The sequence below is a fragment of the Botryllus schlosseri genome, chromosome 7 (genome assembly GCF_051294905.1).
Source record: "Botryllus schlosseri isolate E-star chromosome 7, Bs_hap1, whole genome shotgun sequence".
Lineage (NCBI taxonomy): Eukaryota > Metazoa > Chordata > Ascidiacea > Stolidobranchia > Styelidae > Botryllus > Botryllus schlosseri.
The window spans coordinates 25,156,268-25,173,578 of NC_137242.1; the positions used below are offsets into that span (position 1 = coordinate 25,156,268).

The 17,311-nt window shown below is 40.1% G+C and overlaps 2 protein-coding genes across 2 annotated transcripts in view; one reads left to right on the top strand and one right to left on the bottom strand.

The window, feature by feature from the left end:
- The window catches only part of LOC145442888 (ribosome maturation protein SBDS-like), a 397,416-nt gene that overhangs the window by 83,223 nt on the left and 296,882 nt on the right, over nucleotides 1–17,311 (top strand). The window lies entirely within an intron of this gene.
- LOC145443513 (intelectin-1-like) lies at nucleotides 221–14,647 on the bottom strand. The gene is made up of 5 exons (XM_080321471.1): nucleotides 14,568–14,647; nucleotides 14,269–14,370; nucleotides 6,870–7,025; nucleotides 4,533–4,639; nucleotides 221–376 (listed from the first exon to the last, which is right to left on the bottom strand). The coding sequence occupies exons 1-5, from the start codon at nucleotides 14,605–14,607 to the stop codon at nucleotides 221–223; spliced, it is 561 nt and encodes a 186-aa protein (XP_080177597.1). The 5' UTR covers nucleotides 14,608–14,647.

The window sequence follows — 17,311 nt, forward strand, 5'->3', positions numbered from 1 at the left end:
GTTTTTGAAGACCGGAACGCAAATAAAGTCTCATTTTGAAACGGGTCCATAGAGCAAAAAGATTTACCGACCGCTGTCCTATAGCATCACCTGAACTTTGAAATATGCCAAACTTTTGTATTCATCACTCGAGGAACCTTCCACCGTCCCAAAGGTTTTGTAGTTTTCCCAGCTTTCAGATCCTAATTACGCATTGAGTTATTGATATCATATTTGTCATCTATTCATCACCTGCACCTTTATATGTTTTTCCGACGGTGACACCTTTACCGCTTGACCACCTGCTCTCCACACCACATTGGTTAAGAATTTTGTTTTCGTGTATGCTCGCCACAAGAGTCCATCCACCACCAGCAGATTCCATATCGCAATATACCTTAAACGGCAATAGGTGACTACACCAGATACGAGAGATTTGTACTAGCAGAAGGCGTTAAGTGAAGTTAACAGTTTTCGTACGTTCTCAATGATAAATGCTGGAGTAGCTTAAACTGGTTAAGTATGGAAATAACTGATGTAGTCAATAAAAATATATATCGGATTATAACTATTAGGCCTATACTTTATGCTAATAATGATTTTCATCGATCTTGCAATACCTTACCGTCTGTAAATTTCATCATTACTTTTTAACAATGTTAAATTCTCCCGGTTGCAGTGCAAGATGGAATGTGAGTCTTTATCAAATGTTTAAGGCGCCCTTCCCACCCTAAATTATGACTTTTAGGCAATCGGATTTTGCATGTTTGGAATGCTGATGTGGGTCATAATTTAGTGCTGGTATTAGGGATGGTGTGAACCTCTGAAAGGTTCGGGTTCGTGTGAACGCGAACCTTTTTTAAAGGTTCTGTGTGAACGCGAACGTGAGCGTCATGACGTCACGGGACGTCATATCGCTATTTCCAACCCTACATCTCAGTAAACAGTAATGTGATAGCCTATATTAATGTGCACGATACCTAGCGACGCCTCGGGCCACATAATGCCACAATGCTGAAGTAGCCTACATATCGACGTTTTAAACTTGATCAGATGTATCAACTAGACTAGGGCAATCACGTGATAAAATAAATCCCTTAAAAGCGATATCTTCTGTCGTTTTGCCAACAATTTCGACGAGGACTTGCAAGGTAATATAAACTTACGCCTTCACGGTCTCGGAGACCAGACCGGACAATGAATACGGCGTCTTAGTATTGCTACGTTGATATTGAGCAGAGTGCAAAATGGGTTTTCATACTTGCTACCGATATTACCCCAATAACAAGTTATACATACACCAGTAGCCAACACCCCTATCGCACGGAGTTGGTTCTTATGATACAATAAACACATGTCAAGATAGAGCCCGTACGCCTGCTGGATTTTTTTTCTTCCGACAATGACATCAATTTCATTGATTGGTTGAATAAGCATCATTTGCATACTACATTCGCCCATGATGTTGTGTGATTGCGGGTGAAACGCACAGTAGAGAGTCGCTAAATATTCACAAACGGAAAGCTTGATATTTCGAGCAAACTTTCGTAACAAAACAAATATAATTTTAGAGATTGTCAAGGTTCATAGTCGTTTAGTTGAGTTGCTGAGTTGCTGAGTTTTCTTTATGCTGCCAGCGCCATGCATAGGTTACCCGTAGCTGAAATGCAATAAATGTCAACGAAAGATGTTGTAATGAAGTGAAAATCTTAATATATGAAAAAGTGTCACAGTGCATAACCTACCAAGGTTCGTTTGTGAACGTGAACCTCTAAATTTCTGAGGTTCTGAAGAAAACAATAGCAATTAACGTACCTATGTTTCTTAGACGGCTCAGTGCTAACATTGCACAGTGATCACCTTTACCAACCCTCTTGTATGATTCAAATCCATATCAATTTGTTACAACTTCTCGAGGCTTCCATCTATTCGATCCTATTGGCTGATATAATATCCGACTGTAGCACAGCTATATAGTTAGTTGCGTATTTTATTTGCGGTTCTACGTGTGCGTGATAGACGCCTTCTTGCATGCATATTGAACTTTATATTAGTTATTTGATGTAAGATAAATGGCATATTATTCTGTCTTTCACACAGCTAGCAAAATGTAATGTCTTTGGATCGTCACTGATACTTCGAAAATTCAATTTGACTTGAATTGTGACTTGACTCGTGACTCGACTTCACTTGACTTGACTTCTCGAGTCACATCCAAAAAACGAGTGACTTGACTTGACTCGAGTCACCTTCAAAAATCGATTGAGTTGACTTGACTCGAGTTAAAATGTACAATGACTCGAGACGACTCGTGACTCGAAGGTAGTGACTTGATTCCAACACTGGTAGGCCTACGTCTGGTGGTGGTGATAAATGAGTAACGTAGCACGACATGGTGCTTGGTCCGACTCCGTAACGCTTATTCTCTCAATATCGTCGAGGAGAAGAATATTAATAGAGTTGCTGTGGTCGGTAATCCACGGCCTTCGACGGACAGTAATCGACTCTCGGCTGAAACACATTTGTCTAGGCTAGGTAAGGCAATTGTACGTGATTCAGCAGACACAATACCGTAAAATCGATGGATGCCATCATGAGCATATTTAATCACGAACAAAACCTTCGAAATGTCACTCTCTGTTAACATACTTGGAAGAAAACGGCGGCATATACACTTTGGGTTTAGTTCAATTTTCGAAGGTCCACCGGTCCGCCAAAATGTTTTTAAAATTTTACTGGTCCGCGAGGTGGAAAAGATTGAGAACCAGTGGGCTAGACTCTAGAGCAGTGGTTCCCAACCTTTTTTCTTCATTCCCCACTTCAGATTTATTCCGAGCCTCCATTCCCCACCAGGACCGTAACAACACTTCGTCAGCCTCCCCCAAAGTTGGTCTTGGCCCCCACAGGGTGATAAACCCAACTTGTGGGGGGCTTCCACCTCGGCCTCCCTTAGCCTGTACGCTTTTTCCCTCTACCTATCATCAGCATTTGTATACTGTTTAATGCGCCGCCTTTTATCGACTAAACGCGTAAAGCGCGAAATTTTTTTATAATTCATGTTTGAATCGGTCAATATGATCGGGAATTGCTTATATTTGCGATCAATTTTTATCCCCGCTCTGCTCACGTAATCAGATTTACCGGTAGAGCTGAGTGAGGTGTGTTGGAAAAGGTAGGACCCCTAATAAGAATTAAATATCTTCGGGCAACCCGTTGGTATATTGACTTCGTTACATTCTGTTATTTCGTGACCTCCTATATCTGCTATGTCAAAAGATATGGAAATCGCCAAAACTAAAAGGAACACACGATTTCAAATTGGTATTGCTTTGCTGGCAAATAATTTTTACCTGTGAGATGGCATTTATCCTGTGGGGTTCAGATCGCCAGGACAGGAACATTCGGCGCCAGCCAATTAGCCGCCTATGGACAATTAAACTTATATGTAGGTAGTATATATATCGAAGTTTTCGGTCAATACAAGGGTATTCCTTCTTGGCCAAGGTCTTCTCGCTGCTGATCGTTCTGGCAAACTTCTCGGAGTCGCATGTTACATGGCCTATAACTTCATATGTCTTGGTGCGTCGTGGCGCAGTAATGGCCGACGTAGAAAGTGTATTTTCATAAATTCTACGTATGTTTATGGGGATAGGGTACCCAATAATCAAGATATTAGGCATTTTTGAAAAAGTGGCATAAATTTCTAAATAATACTCTGCAATTTATTTTGATTCATGAAATAATTTTGGGCCCCTTCGAGCTCGCCCCCGCCTCAATTGGGGAGTTTGGGCTGCAGCAGTTACGGTCCTGTTCCCCACTACCCAACACTTTTCTCATCACAGAGCATATATTTGCTGGTTTGTCTACACAAGACCAGTACGCAAGACAATCGCCTATAACTGCAACATGAAACGTGTTGTGAACCGATACCAGTAACGCTCAAAATTTCGCGAAAGCGTTATTTCACGTCAAATTAGTCGTGTTGGATGCGTTTGCGACGCCATCATTGGCCATCCAGAGTAAAAATGAGGTTTTGTGAACAACACGCAATATAATTTACGATGCATACATTCGAGTAGTTAACTGGTAACGGTAATTGCGCATGTGTCTCCGTGAATATGTACTTATGTAGACTGTCCTGTATATAATTTTGAACAAATGCGGCTATTTCCCACCAGAAACCATTGAATTCCCCACCGTTTGGGAACCACTGCTCTAGAGGACCAAAGCTACGTATTGCAGCATAGGAGATAATATTTGGAATGTAGGGCGTGATCATGGTTGAAAGTCAAACACGGTCAAATATGTTATGTTCATGTATTTACGTTGGCATCGTTTGATACTTAATTGTATAGGATCAGTAATTACCGCCAATCATTATTCCCACGTGTGCCTTGCGTTGTATTTATACCCTGTGTTCCGTTATCTGCTCGTGTTTTGTCTAGCTGTAATCAAATACATTGGTTTCATATTGGCAGCTCGTCCTGTATATGCACCGTTCTCAGAAGAATTTGAACGCAACAAAGCATATTAGGAATTCTGCTATATTTTACTTGCGCTGATGAGGATCTCTCTGACGGTCGAATTGTGTAAATGCCCGATTCTGTGTAACCCATGTCACGAAGCTCGAGACACGATTTCCCCATATTATCTCCAGATTCTGCAAGATAAATAAAACAGTGAAAACTTTAAAACGCGAATCGTACGAATTTAATTGGGAATCATTCAGCTTAGGCAAGCTGACAACGGAATTTAAATCTGTAAGATATCGTTTCGCAGCTTTGCTTCTCAATTTGGTCTCCGGAGCCTGGATGGTAATGATTCGAGTCAAGTCTGGACGTCTGGGGACTCGAGACTCGGAATGCCAATTGAGCGATTTCGGTAACTTCGAAAAATACCACATTATTGGTATTTCGTCTATCAGTAAATATAGCTTACTTAAATATACGTCAGAAACGGTTGATAGTAATGAAATTAGCATATAATAAATGTAAGGCATTATATATCAACCAGGAAGAGCTGTGAGAAAGTTGGCTGAACAATATTGACAATCGAAACTGAACAATGGACTTGGACTCGAGTCTCACCAATATTATGAGTGGAGCCGATTTGGACTCGGTTTTGACTCATGTATAGTGAATTGAAAAAATTAGACTTAACTAGAGTCAAAACTATAAAGGTCAAATTGACTTGTGACTCGAAACCTTGTGAATTTTGTTACAAGCCTGTCGCAGCCCTCGAAGATGATCACAAGGCAATGGCGGGTGAGCCACGGGCTCCTGTACTGATGGCATTGATTTTTCCGTGCATTAAGTGACGATATTTTCCGGTCACGATTTTGTGGGGATTTTCTGGTTGGATGTTGCTTTCTGTCAGGCGTAAAAGGCAGTGTTGGGATCAAGTCACTACCTTCGAGTCACGAGTCATTTCGAGTCATTGCACATTTTGACTCGAGTCAAGTCAAGTCAATCGATTTTCGAAGGTGACTCGAGTCAAGTCAAGTCACGCCAATTTTGGAGATGACTCGAGTCAAGTCAAGTCAAGTCAAGTCACGAGTCAAGTGACAATTCAAGTCAAGTTGCCTTTTGGAAGTATAAGGCATGATTACGTCATTGCATTTTGATAGGTGTCTGAAATACAGATTGAGTGGTCATTGATTTTGAGCCGATGAACGAATATAGAGTTAAATATACACGCAAGAAGGCGCTGTATCGCTCACATATACGTATAATTTCTAACCTACGTGAGTAATTGCATAGCCTCAGTTTATAGTTACCAGCCAAACTAGAGAATAGCGAAGATTCAATACATTATCCATTTACAAGTTGATATGATACAATTCAAACCTGTGCCAATGGTTGAGGACTATAATATACAATATTCGAATTCAATTTCAATAAGAATATGTTTGGTTAAGGTAAGAACAGAGTACAGAAATACACATTTTGCTATTAAATTACTTTACTATACTAGTTTACGGCAACGTAAGCTGTAAGCTTTGAAGTGAAAAGATTTATTTGTGAGGGAACAATGGAGGCTCACTAAAACGCACGATCATTGAGTGATTGGTCGCTCTCACGGGTTACACCAGCGTTTCGCGAACAATCCGAATATATGTAAGATACAGTGATTTTTATCGACACCGATTACTTGATGACTCGAAATTGACTCGTGAATTTTTCTCCGAGTCACGAGTCAATCCACATTTCTGATACGCCGAGTCAAGTCAAGTCATTTTAGAAAAGTGACTCGAGTCGAGTCAGGTCATACGGAAAAGGTGACTCGAGTCGAGTCAGGTCATACGGAAAAGGTGACTCGAGTCTGACTCGAGTTAAGTCATGACTCGATTCATCCCAACACTGGTAAAAGGGGCTTGAATACCTTACTTTTGTTGACGTTTTCAACGTTGTAATTTACCATTGGGTGCATCCACTGCTGGTCAGCTGCAGACTTGGACAACCAGCTAATTCAAATAGTTCAATTATACAATTAAAGTGAAATGCCGATAATCTAAGACTCATCTAATTCCGGGAATGTTTCTGTGATCTAATTTTAATTGTAATCTAATTTCCGGTTGTTTCGCTGAAAATGCTACAGAGCTGTAGCGTACAAAACAAGCCGCTAGTGGTGTATAGAAATTTGTCATTCTCATGATAATGATAATAAACTTCAAGTTGATCGAACTGAACATGATTTTTGCTTCTTACTAATTTTCAATATAATTCAATTTCCAAGTTTCCGCAAATTCAGTAATTTTAATTCTAATATATTCTAGAAAATACTTTTTTGTATAATTCAAATTCTATCAGCTAATGTGGAAAAGCTGAAGATTTTCCAGTTATCCAACTGTGGTCAATAGATACGCCAAGGTAAGATATGATAAAACTTACGAGCCAGCATACGGGCCTGCCAGATTCCTCCCGACTGAAAGAACATTACATACATTGCGACGAGTGAAACGACATTGAGAGCTAGGACGCAGCTAATTATCACTTTGAATTTTTGCGAATGACGTTCTGCGGATTTACTTTCCACCTTCCCGGCATCTACAGAAAGACAAGAATCTTATACTTCAAACTAAACTAACTCCTTCTTGTCAAGTATGCATTTTCTTTTTAAGCATACTATAATTATGACCTGAATCTACAATTCGGTACTATCTTGGCACCACAATTGCAAGCTGGCAACAACGACTTTGTATGAACAGGAATCCTAACCTACGCTGTGTTCAGCAGGGTTGTAACCAAGTCACAAGGCTCCGAGTCACAAGTCAATCTCACTTTTATATTTTTGACTCGAGTCAAGTCGAGTCATTTTCAATTCCCACCGAGTCAAGTCCGAGCCCAAGTCATCGAGCAGAGGATCGAGTCCAAGTCATTGTGTTGACTGCTCAGTTTCCCGTTAAAGTCTTCCTAAACCCATTTTTTTAACTCTGTTTGGTGATATTGAATGGTTCGCATTTATAATATATCAATTTTCCTCACTTTTAGCAGTTTCAGGTCGCATTTTCCAGCACCAGTACCAACAAACGAAATCCCAATAGTGTGTCGGCTTCGAAATTACAATGAAATGTCGGTCTTTGCCGTCTGAATCTCGAGTCAATGACTTGCTTCGAGTCATGCGCAATGACCCGAGTTCAAGTCGAGTCAATACACAGATTGACTCGAGTCGAGTCGAGTCATTTCCGTATTTTGAGAAAATGACTCGAGTCGAGTCGAGTCATCCAAAAATCGTGACTCGAGTCTGACTCGAGTCGAGTCGTGACTCGAGTCATTACAACCCTGGTGTTCAGTAATGTACAAGACCCCAAATTACGCCCGAGACATGCACACCGACCTAACTGGGATACGAGAGAGGAAAGTCACTATCACAATATCGTTTCGTGGAAGTCTGGTTGTTCTAAATGTTAATGTTTTCAAATTCCACTTTGGGGAAATTGGTGAGTTGTCTAAAAGAAAAAAAGGTTCTCTGTGAACGCGAACGTGAACTTATGACGTCACGTGACACCTTATTGCTAATTCCAACACTTCATTTCAGTGAAGTGATATAGTAATGTAGCCTACATTGTACACGCTAGCGACCACTCAGGCCCATTATTTCACAATGTTGAAGTAGCCTACATGCTGACTTGCAAGGGAATATAAGCCTACGCCAAAACGGTCTATGCCAGACAGGACAATGTATTCGGCGTCGGATTATTGCTATATTGATATTGAGCAGAGTGTATAACGGGTTTCTATACTTTATATACTTTCTATATTCGATTGTCCCATGAACAAGTTATACAGTAGCCAGCACCCCAGTCGCACGCATTTGTTTTTATCGTACAATAAACATATCAAATATAGATGGATCCCGTACGCCTGCGCGATCTTTCACATTAGACAACGATGTATCGCACTTGGTGTTGTGGAATTTCGGGTCAAGCTCACTGCAGAGAGTCATGAAATATTCACAAAGGGAAAGCTGTATATTTCGAGCAAACTTATGTGACAAAGCAAGTATAATATTTCAGATTGGTAAGCTGCATACTCGTTTAGTGTTAATTTTTTATGGTGCCAGCGCCATGCGTAAAGTGGCCTGAAGTTGAAATACAAAGTATTTCAACCAAAGATATTATATTAACCATAAAAATCGTAATATATGAAAAAGGTTCACAGTGCAGAACCTACCAAGGTTCGTTTTTGAACGTGAACCTCTAAATTTCCGAGGATCACAAACATAACGCGAACGTGCACCTCAAGTTCACACCATCCTTAGTGTCAAGGCCGACCATATCCATGCGAGAACGAAAATGTGGCATAATTGTGTTAAATCGCAGCTCACGCTCATACCCGGAATGTCAAAGTACGTTTCTTTATTATCGATTTACCAAGTATTTAAATAATATACTGTATTATAAGTTTATCTTTAGTTTGTAGAACACAGTCACGACTTGGCTGATAGATATGTTCACCGAATTGACCTCTGTATAGCACTCGAAATGTGACGTGTGTGTGTCCTGGTATTATGTCATGTGTCAATTCAGCAAGTGTGTGGTTTATTGTCATTGTGACCCGCGCAACTAGGCGTATAGCACACAATAGGGATGTTGAGACTGCAAAATATCATAAGGGATATATATAGTGCGTGGTATAACAACCTTTTCAGCAGAAATTGCGGAAACGATGAGTGGTTATAGCTTTGCAAAAAGTAGAGCTTGGTAATATCGAGTGTCCGAGTGATTTGACGCGGAATCGAGTATTAAATTTGGAGTCGTGTATCACTCAATATGACGCCATAGAATGATGGTAAATGTGACAGTTCAGATATATATGTACCTTTTACGCGACGACAAATAATATACATCATAATCTACATCATATTAAAGTTACTTTGGCATTTTCAACCTTTCTTATTTCATTTACACGTGGCGATGATGCTGTAGATCAGTGGTTCTTAACCTTTTTTCCTCCAGCGCCCCCCAACTCATATTGTAAGGACTTTAATAAAGGCAATGAGTAAGAAGGAGGGCCGTAACAGCACTTCATCGGCCCCCTAAAGAAACGATTGTCTTGCGCACCCAAAGCGTGATAAATCAAACTTCTGGGGGCTTCGACCCCAAGTACCCCGTCGCGTGATGTCGATAGTCAGCAAAGTTTGTGTGGCCTGGTCGCCCTTAACACCAAAATTTTCTATAATGCATGAATGAATATGTGGTAATTGCATTTATATGTCGCTATAAACATTTTATCCTCTCAGCCCGCGTAATCAGAGCTACCAGTAGCGCTGAGTGAGTTGTTGTATTGGAAAATGAAGGCTACGTAATTAATAATTGAACATATTCGGGCGTGCCCGTTGGTACAATTAATTCGTTACATGTTGTTATTTTGTTACCTCTAGTCCGCTATACAGTTGAGAGATATTGAAATGCATAAACTCATTAAACTAAAGTAACACACGATTCAAAATTGATATGTCTTCACTGGCAAATAATTTTCTCTGAGGGATGTTATTTGTCCTGTGGGTGCAGATTGCGACGACATGAAAATTCGGTACGAGCGATTAAGCACACATGGACAATTAGATTTATATACATGGAGGTTTACGGTCAACATTAAAGGCAATCCTCTTCTAAGGTTGTCTCGCTGACGATCTTTTTAACATACTTCTCGGAGTCCCATATTGAACTTCGTATGTCTTCGTGTATCGTGGCGTGGTAATGGCCGGCGCCAAAATGCCTATCTTTCTATAATTATGCGTAATCTTCTCTGGGGGAGTCATCAAAACAGGAGGTGTAATTTATGATCATTCATCGAAACAATTTAGAGCACGCTTCCAACTCGCCGATTGGGGGTTTGCGTTGCAGCAGTTTTGGTCCCGGTAGGAGGTCATAGTCTAGTCGGTCTTTTAGGAACTTTGGTATAGTGAATATTTCGCGCTTAAATCGCGCTCGAGGACCATTCGACTATAATAAACCATATAATAATTGTGTGTGGTATATTCAGGGTCAAACCAAGGTTGTTAGAACAACAATCGGGTACGGTCTCATACCCTGTGGTTCGAACCATCCCCCATTTACATCTGCGATTCGCAATACGGGGAATGAATGTTATTGGATTTTGTGTTAGTTCTTTGTGTAACTATAAGTAAGTCAACTGCTAATGGGATGCATATATCTGCTCGCATTGAATTTAGTACCGTACCCAGTTATTAATTTTAACATGAATGTATTCCAAACCAAGCAACTCATATTATATAACGTTCATGTGAGGTTGTGAACCACAACGCTAAATAATATCATCCTTTATGATACGATGAAGAAATATTCTGACGATATAATTTTGTAGATCTCAAATACAAGTATATCTAGTTATTCATTTCGTGCGCACAGCTTCAAAACCTATTTATGTAGGCTACAAGAGGCTCCCACTCTCAAAAGTGATATACGGTGCTTTCTTCTTTGATTTTCACACGCTGTGCGCCACCTTCAAAATCGCCAAGGTTAAGAATCACTGCTGTAGATTGATCGGGACTTTAGAGATATGTGGTTGTCATTTATGGCGGAGTAGCTCTGTCTACTACATGTTCAGTTTTCTGTGATACGACCAATCGAGGTTGCAAAGCCTCCACGACGGAAATTTCCGTTTAGATAGGGTTGCCATACGAACTCCTTTAGGAGGACTTGTCCTCCTCTTTCATGTTTTTCAAGATGTCCCCCTTTGACGCCTAAATGTCCTCCGTTTTGGCAATTCGTCCTCCGTTCCATCATAGCAAAGTGTAAAACCGAATTTAACCTTGATGGTAGGCTATATGTCGGATAAAGCGAATTCGTAGGGGATATTGATCGCGGCCATGGCAGCAATTTTGATTTATCATATTTACAAACTTCACATCGAGCCCGTCTTTGATGAATGATCGTTTGCTATGGACTGGAGTTATTTTAAGCATAATTTCAAAATTTCTAATAAATCTCTCGCGGCACCCTTGTGAGACATAAATGGCACACTGGTGTGTCACGGCACACCGGTCGAGAACCACTGCCCTAGCCCTATGCCCGGTGTAACAGTGTTCTATCCTAATCTTCCTTATTTACCTCTTACTCCACTTTTCATTCAATTCCTATAATTTTCATCCTTTCCTTGGTCTTTTTTGTAAGGATGATGTAAGCAAAACGACGTGTAGGGGAGGAGAATCGTCAATAAGTGGCCTATACGCTGCGCAACGAGATATTTCCAAGAACCAAACCGGGCGATCGATCGCCAGCTCATGATTGCTGTTGTTTTGTTGATGAGGTAGCCTACTTATGGTGTTTGTCGACTACTATGGTCATTTACACCTGGCCAAGTTTCTATATTTTTATTCCGTAGCTACCGACTTCTAGCACGACGAGGACGGGACCAGCTTGTGATAACTTAACAAAAGCTCATCACCCGGGCAATTGGGCCGTGATGTTAAGGTCTGTCCGAAGGTGTAGGTCTTTTTCCTTGCCATCAGCGCCATCAGAACTTCGGCTAGAACATTAAATCCCTTACGAGGTGGGGACATATTTTGCAGAATTCACCATCACTTTTCAAATTCTCATCGTGACCCCAACAAGACTTGAATCTGGACCGTTCCAGTGTAAAAGTGGGCAGAGTATAGCCACCAACCGATTCCACCCTTGATCGACACCCCATGACATGTCTAAGGTTTTTTAATAAGTTTGAATATACAACATTTTTCTCCAAAAAAATATCTCTCTCTCTCAATTTTCTTTCAAGTCTGACCCTCAGGATGGCGTCAGAGATAGAAATATGATGCTTCAGTGCGTAGCCACTGTTGCCTGGTTTCAAACAAGCCGTCAACCATGGTTGTAAACCGCGCTGTTCGTCAGATATCGAAAGATGGATATAAAATTTACAAATGGGCGTGGTTAGTGAGTGGTCATCAATGTCAAGTTCATGATAAAGACTCAATCGGACCTCTACTGTCCGGTTTATGGCATAAAACAGAGCAATTTGCTTTCTTTTGTCATATATAACCATTTGCAGGCATAGTGAACAAGTTTATGACTCCTATGCCGTCTGAATTTGCACTTGGACTTGACCTAGATCGTGAAAATCACTGAAGCGTGACTAAAATTAACAAATATCCCTCAGAAAACTCTACTGAACAGGTTTTGATGTTTGAAACGGTGAAAATTTACACAGAATACCATACATGTCGACTTCTGATGTTCTGGCAGATTTTCTGACAATACTTTCCACTCGGAAAATATCTGGAAATTTTAGGTGATAACCATTTTTTCATATTTTTTATATATTTTCCGTTATTTTTGTGAACCAAAATTTTTGAGTAAGGTACCAAATACATCGGAAAAGTCTTAGCTTTTCAAAAAACGTAGTACCCGATGTCAAGGGCGTGTCAACATGGAGAAATCGGTGTCGGAGACATGCCATATCATATATGATACGCCCACCTCGTAACGGTTAAAAGGGCGTAGAGGAATGACCTTTGTTCTTCGTTTATTCATCAAATTGTCAAATCTTACAGTCAGCAGTTTACTCGTTGGTATTTTCAATTTCTTGGTATTTTCAACATCTATGGTCATTGGTCATTTTGCACCAGACTGACAATGCTCATTATGAATCATTACAGTGTTTTCCATTCGTGGGTCGCGAATTATTTCTAAATGTTACAGTTTCCTATTCAATAGGCCAAGTACTTTATCTTATCACGATTAGACGAGCAAATAGACGTTCCCATCCTCTAAACGTAGTTTTTTTGCTCCCATAAGCGCCACGTTCTCATGCTCACAATATTTCGTGAGCCAGTTTTCCTTGACATTCATTCGGCTTGGAGCGCAAAATTAGACATTGTGTTACTGTGTAATGTGTATGCCTGAGTGTGCCGTCACAGATTCTCAGGTGTGCCGCGAATTTTTGGAGTTTTGGAGAAGATTTGTTGAATATGTCAATGAATCGAATCATAAACAGTAAATCCTCTAACTCAAATCTTGAGCACATAGTTCAAACTGCAACAATACTTCCCAGAAATTGCTCTTAACAACCTTAGGTATTGTAATCCATTTGAAAGCATTGAATGACGCAATCCGTTAGCAGAAGAACAGCTCATTGATTTACGAAAAGAGTCCGTTATTTTTGTTAAATGCAGGAGTTTTGACACTCAGCTTCAAAATCCTTTATTCTGCAAAACTTGCTGGTTCGGGACTTTATGGCACCGACATTTCGGCTCATGAATAGTCTTGACCGTACAGCATGAACAGATAAACATGGTGATGTAGAATTAGGTGCCCTAAATTTTCGAAATCATCACCTCCAATATCTATACCTGTAAATACGAATCGTTCATTAATAGCGTAAAACCGGCCTTCGTTCACTTCGACAGGAGTGTGTGTGTGTGTGTGTGTGTGTGTGTGTGTGTGTGTGAATCGCTTGTATGAAGGAATGTAATGAAATCATCCGTATAGGAAAGTGGTAAGTTAGCTTAAACACCCTATGGGGCCTCAAGATCAACGTTTATGAGGGGGGCCTGACTGAAAAAACAAAGTTCTATTTCGGTCCTGTGAGCTGGCTTCTCCGTTTCGACTGAAATTGATTACGGTTGTAACCGGAAGCAGAGACCTTTTGAAATAGACGCAGAAATGCTCAAATATTTGGAGTAAATTCAACTTAGTTTCAATCAAGTCCGTTGGCACGTGAAAATAACTGTTCAAGCATCTTTTCTTCTCCTGTAAGTCTGCCGAGAGCGTTTTATAATTTTTCTAGTTTGCCGTCAGCCGAAAAAGTTTGGGAACCACCGTCTTACCCATTGGTAGTCTTCGCATTGGTAGTCTTCTCGTTGAGACGCCACTCCCAGCAGTTCCAGCCTCCATCACCGTCTCGCATGTTTCGTAATAACCTTCTGGTTCTGAATAAATATTGTATCCAGTAAATTCAGTCCACAGGAAATCTCTTGGCTATGTGCTATATACAGCAATAAGATATAATTTCATTATTGATTCTCTTGCTTCTCTCAACAAGGTGTAGTGAAATATAAAAATCTCCATTTCGATTTTGATATACGATCAAGATGCGATAATAGTTAAATTGTGTGCGGTAACTTACCCTGTGGACTACTTTCATTAAAATATAGATTTCTGTCCATTGTACTTGATAAGCAATTTCGCGACTAAATTATATAGTTTTGAAATAGATGCATCGAGATTCTAGAAGAAGATGAATACATAAGCGGAAGAAAGGCCATAGTGGTCGAACACCATATAATACAATACTAACAACAAAAACAACAACTACAACAACAACACAGGCGGTAGTCTAAATTGCGGTCTAAAATTGAAGATGATTATCTACAGCTGACGCGAGTTCAGTCTGACTACACTCTAATGGAAGCTATTTCCTGGTGAAGAATTCTGATTCATTGAATAGTCAATAGATCTACCAGACTAGTGAAATCCATCTGCGAATCGGAGCTTGACAGCAGTATCGATTATAGGAATGCATATACCGTCTATTGTGGCATTGCATGCAATGTTTCGTTTTAATAGTCAGCTTAAGAATTCTGAGCAAGGATTCCTGAGTCATTCAATATCCAACATAAGTGTTGCGGATTGTTCTTAGTTGCTGTTTATCATGAAGCATTGGTTCTTGTCATTTACTGACCCGTGGAACATACTTACGCTAATCTACAAGCCGTCGCGGAACCCCAAATTTTCGCAGAGTAGAAAAAATCCACCATAATACATATATAACTAATCTTCTAATACATTACTATACATTGTTGGTGCGTAAAATGAACTGTGAATCAACAGAGTGATGGTAACAGAACAAAACCATTAAATTATGATTGCCATACAAAACGAAAACATTATAATAGGGTTACTATATTTTGAAATCCGGAAAGGACACATTTTCAAAATCATAAAAGTTAGTTTACTGAAACTGAAAACAGCTGAATTTGAAATACTCGACCCCCGAACAACCCGCTTTTTACGTTACATTATAATGAATATTCATTGCAAATCTCCTGCTTCCTTTCATACACCATTTCTGAAACGCGAACCTTCAACTTTGAAAGTGTCATCGTATTGTTCGGTTGACGCTCAAACGTGATACCAATTGCTTGATTACTAATGAGCTTATTAATATTGGATGCAATATAGAATAGACAATTTAGAAAGACTGGGCCTCGATTTTAAATCCCCACCTTCCCTATGTACGGCACTGCACACGACTTCCCAGCACAACGGTCACAATTCAACTATACTGATCAGGCCTAGATGTCTGCAACGAATGATGGCTAAGACGGTAGTATCATCAAAATAATTTGCGTGAGTTAAGTGTGTGTCTTGAGATCCATGGACCCCCATGAGGCTTGCTCAAGGAACCCCGGTAATGTTCCACGGAATGCCGGTTAACAGCCACTGTCATGAAGCAAATTTTCTCAACCAAACATTTCCAAAATACTGGTGTACAATGTAGGCTACATGGTACAGAAGTACTTATCAACCTTTTTCGGAGTGGTATATCCTTTCAACGTTTACTGACAACTTATACACCCCAGTTCACGCAATACACCAAATATGCTGTAATTTTATTTAAAATAAAGACAAGCAAGCTTGCCAGATAAAATATTAGTCGCCTATACTATACACGCTCTGACAGCCCGGCCAGTCGAATATTATGTTCGACCCTGAAGTCGCAAGGTATTCAAGATAAATGTGTATCGGTTGCGCTGAAATATATAGCGTACTAAACTGCACAATGCACATATGCACAATTGCGCATAACTGACTGTGTCATCGAGGTGTCATGCTTCCAGAGGTAAGTGAATAATAATCTCCTCAAAGGCAAATGCTTTTTCTGATTTTAAATTTAAATCTAGTAACAGAAGAGCAGACCCTGGAGTGAGCGATGTTTGCGAATAGTTCAGGGTTAGTAGTCATGGAATCAGAACGGAAACTATATAGCACTAAGCCTTGAGCAATGGGGTGTTTTATTCCATCCAGTTTCTACTGGATGATGGTTCATTGCTTGCAATTCCTATCTCCTGACGGTGGTTCTCAGACTTTTTCAGTTTGCGACCACTATTAATGGAAGTTTTAATGTGCTACCAGCATTTCGCTCTAAGTAGACAATTATGTCGGAATCAGGGTATCTGGTATTCTCCTGAATTAACATTGCAATTTACATTGTTCGTAATTGTGGAAGAATTAAAGCTTCGTCCGGAGGGTTAGCATTTTTATATAATCTGTTGTGAAGAACAGAGAGGATATCAAAACAATGTGACATCTACCAGCGCATCTGAGATATTGTGCACACTGCACAATCTTGAACTTGCCCCGTGCGGCGATCAAATTGGGCCACGCGTTAGCATATGACTATTGCGACACAGTCGCGTTTGCTGATTGACGCTGAATTGGAATCTTTGAAATAATAGTCGACGTCAATGCCACTCAAGTATTTGGATAAACTATGCTTCCAGTTGAATCTTTAATCCAACCATTTCGGTTTGCAATATTATTGAAAATACTTGAGAAGTCATGATGTACTCATATATGACGTATGTATATGTTGTTACTTATCATTCCCAATGATTATGATTTTAAAAATTATATGTAGCTAGAATCACCACACATCGACCAATCATCGCTGATGAGCAATTGCCCATTGCCATCTATCGTTGCTCTGGTTAAACCTCTAGTGCAGGGGTGGGCAATTACTTTTCTCCGCGGGCCAAATGAGTAATGGAAAATACGTTGGTGGGCCGAGTATGTAGGAAAGTATCATTCGTTGTGGTACTACAACAAATTTTAATTATTTCTACCATAATACGTGATGTAACTACTGTA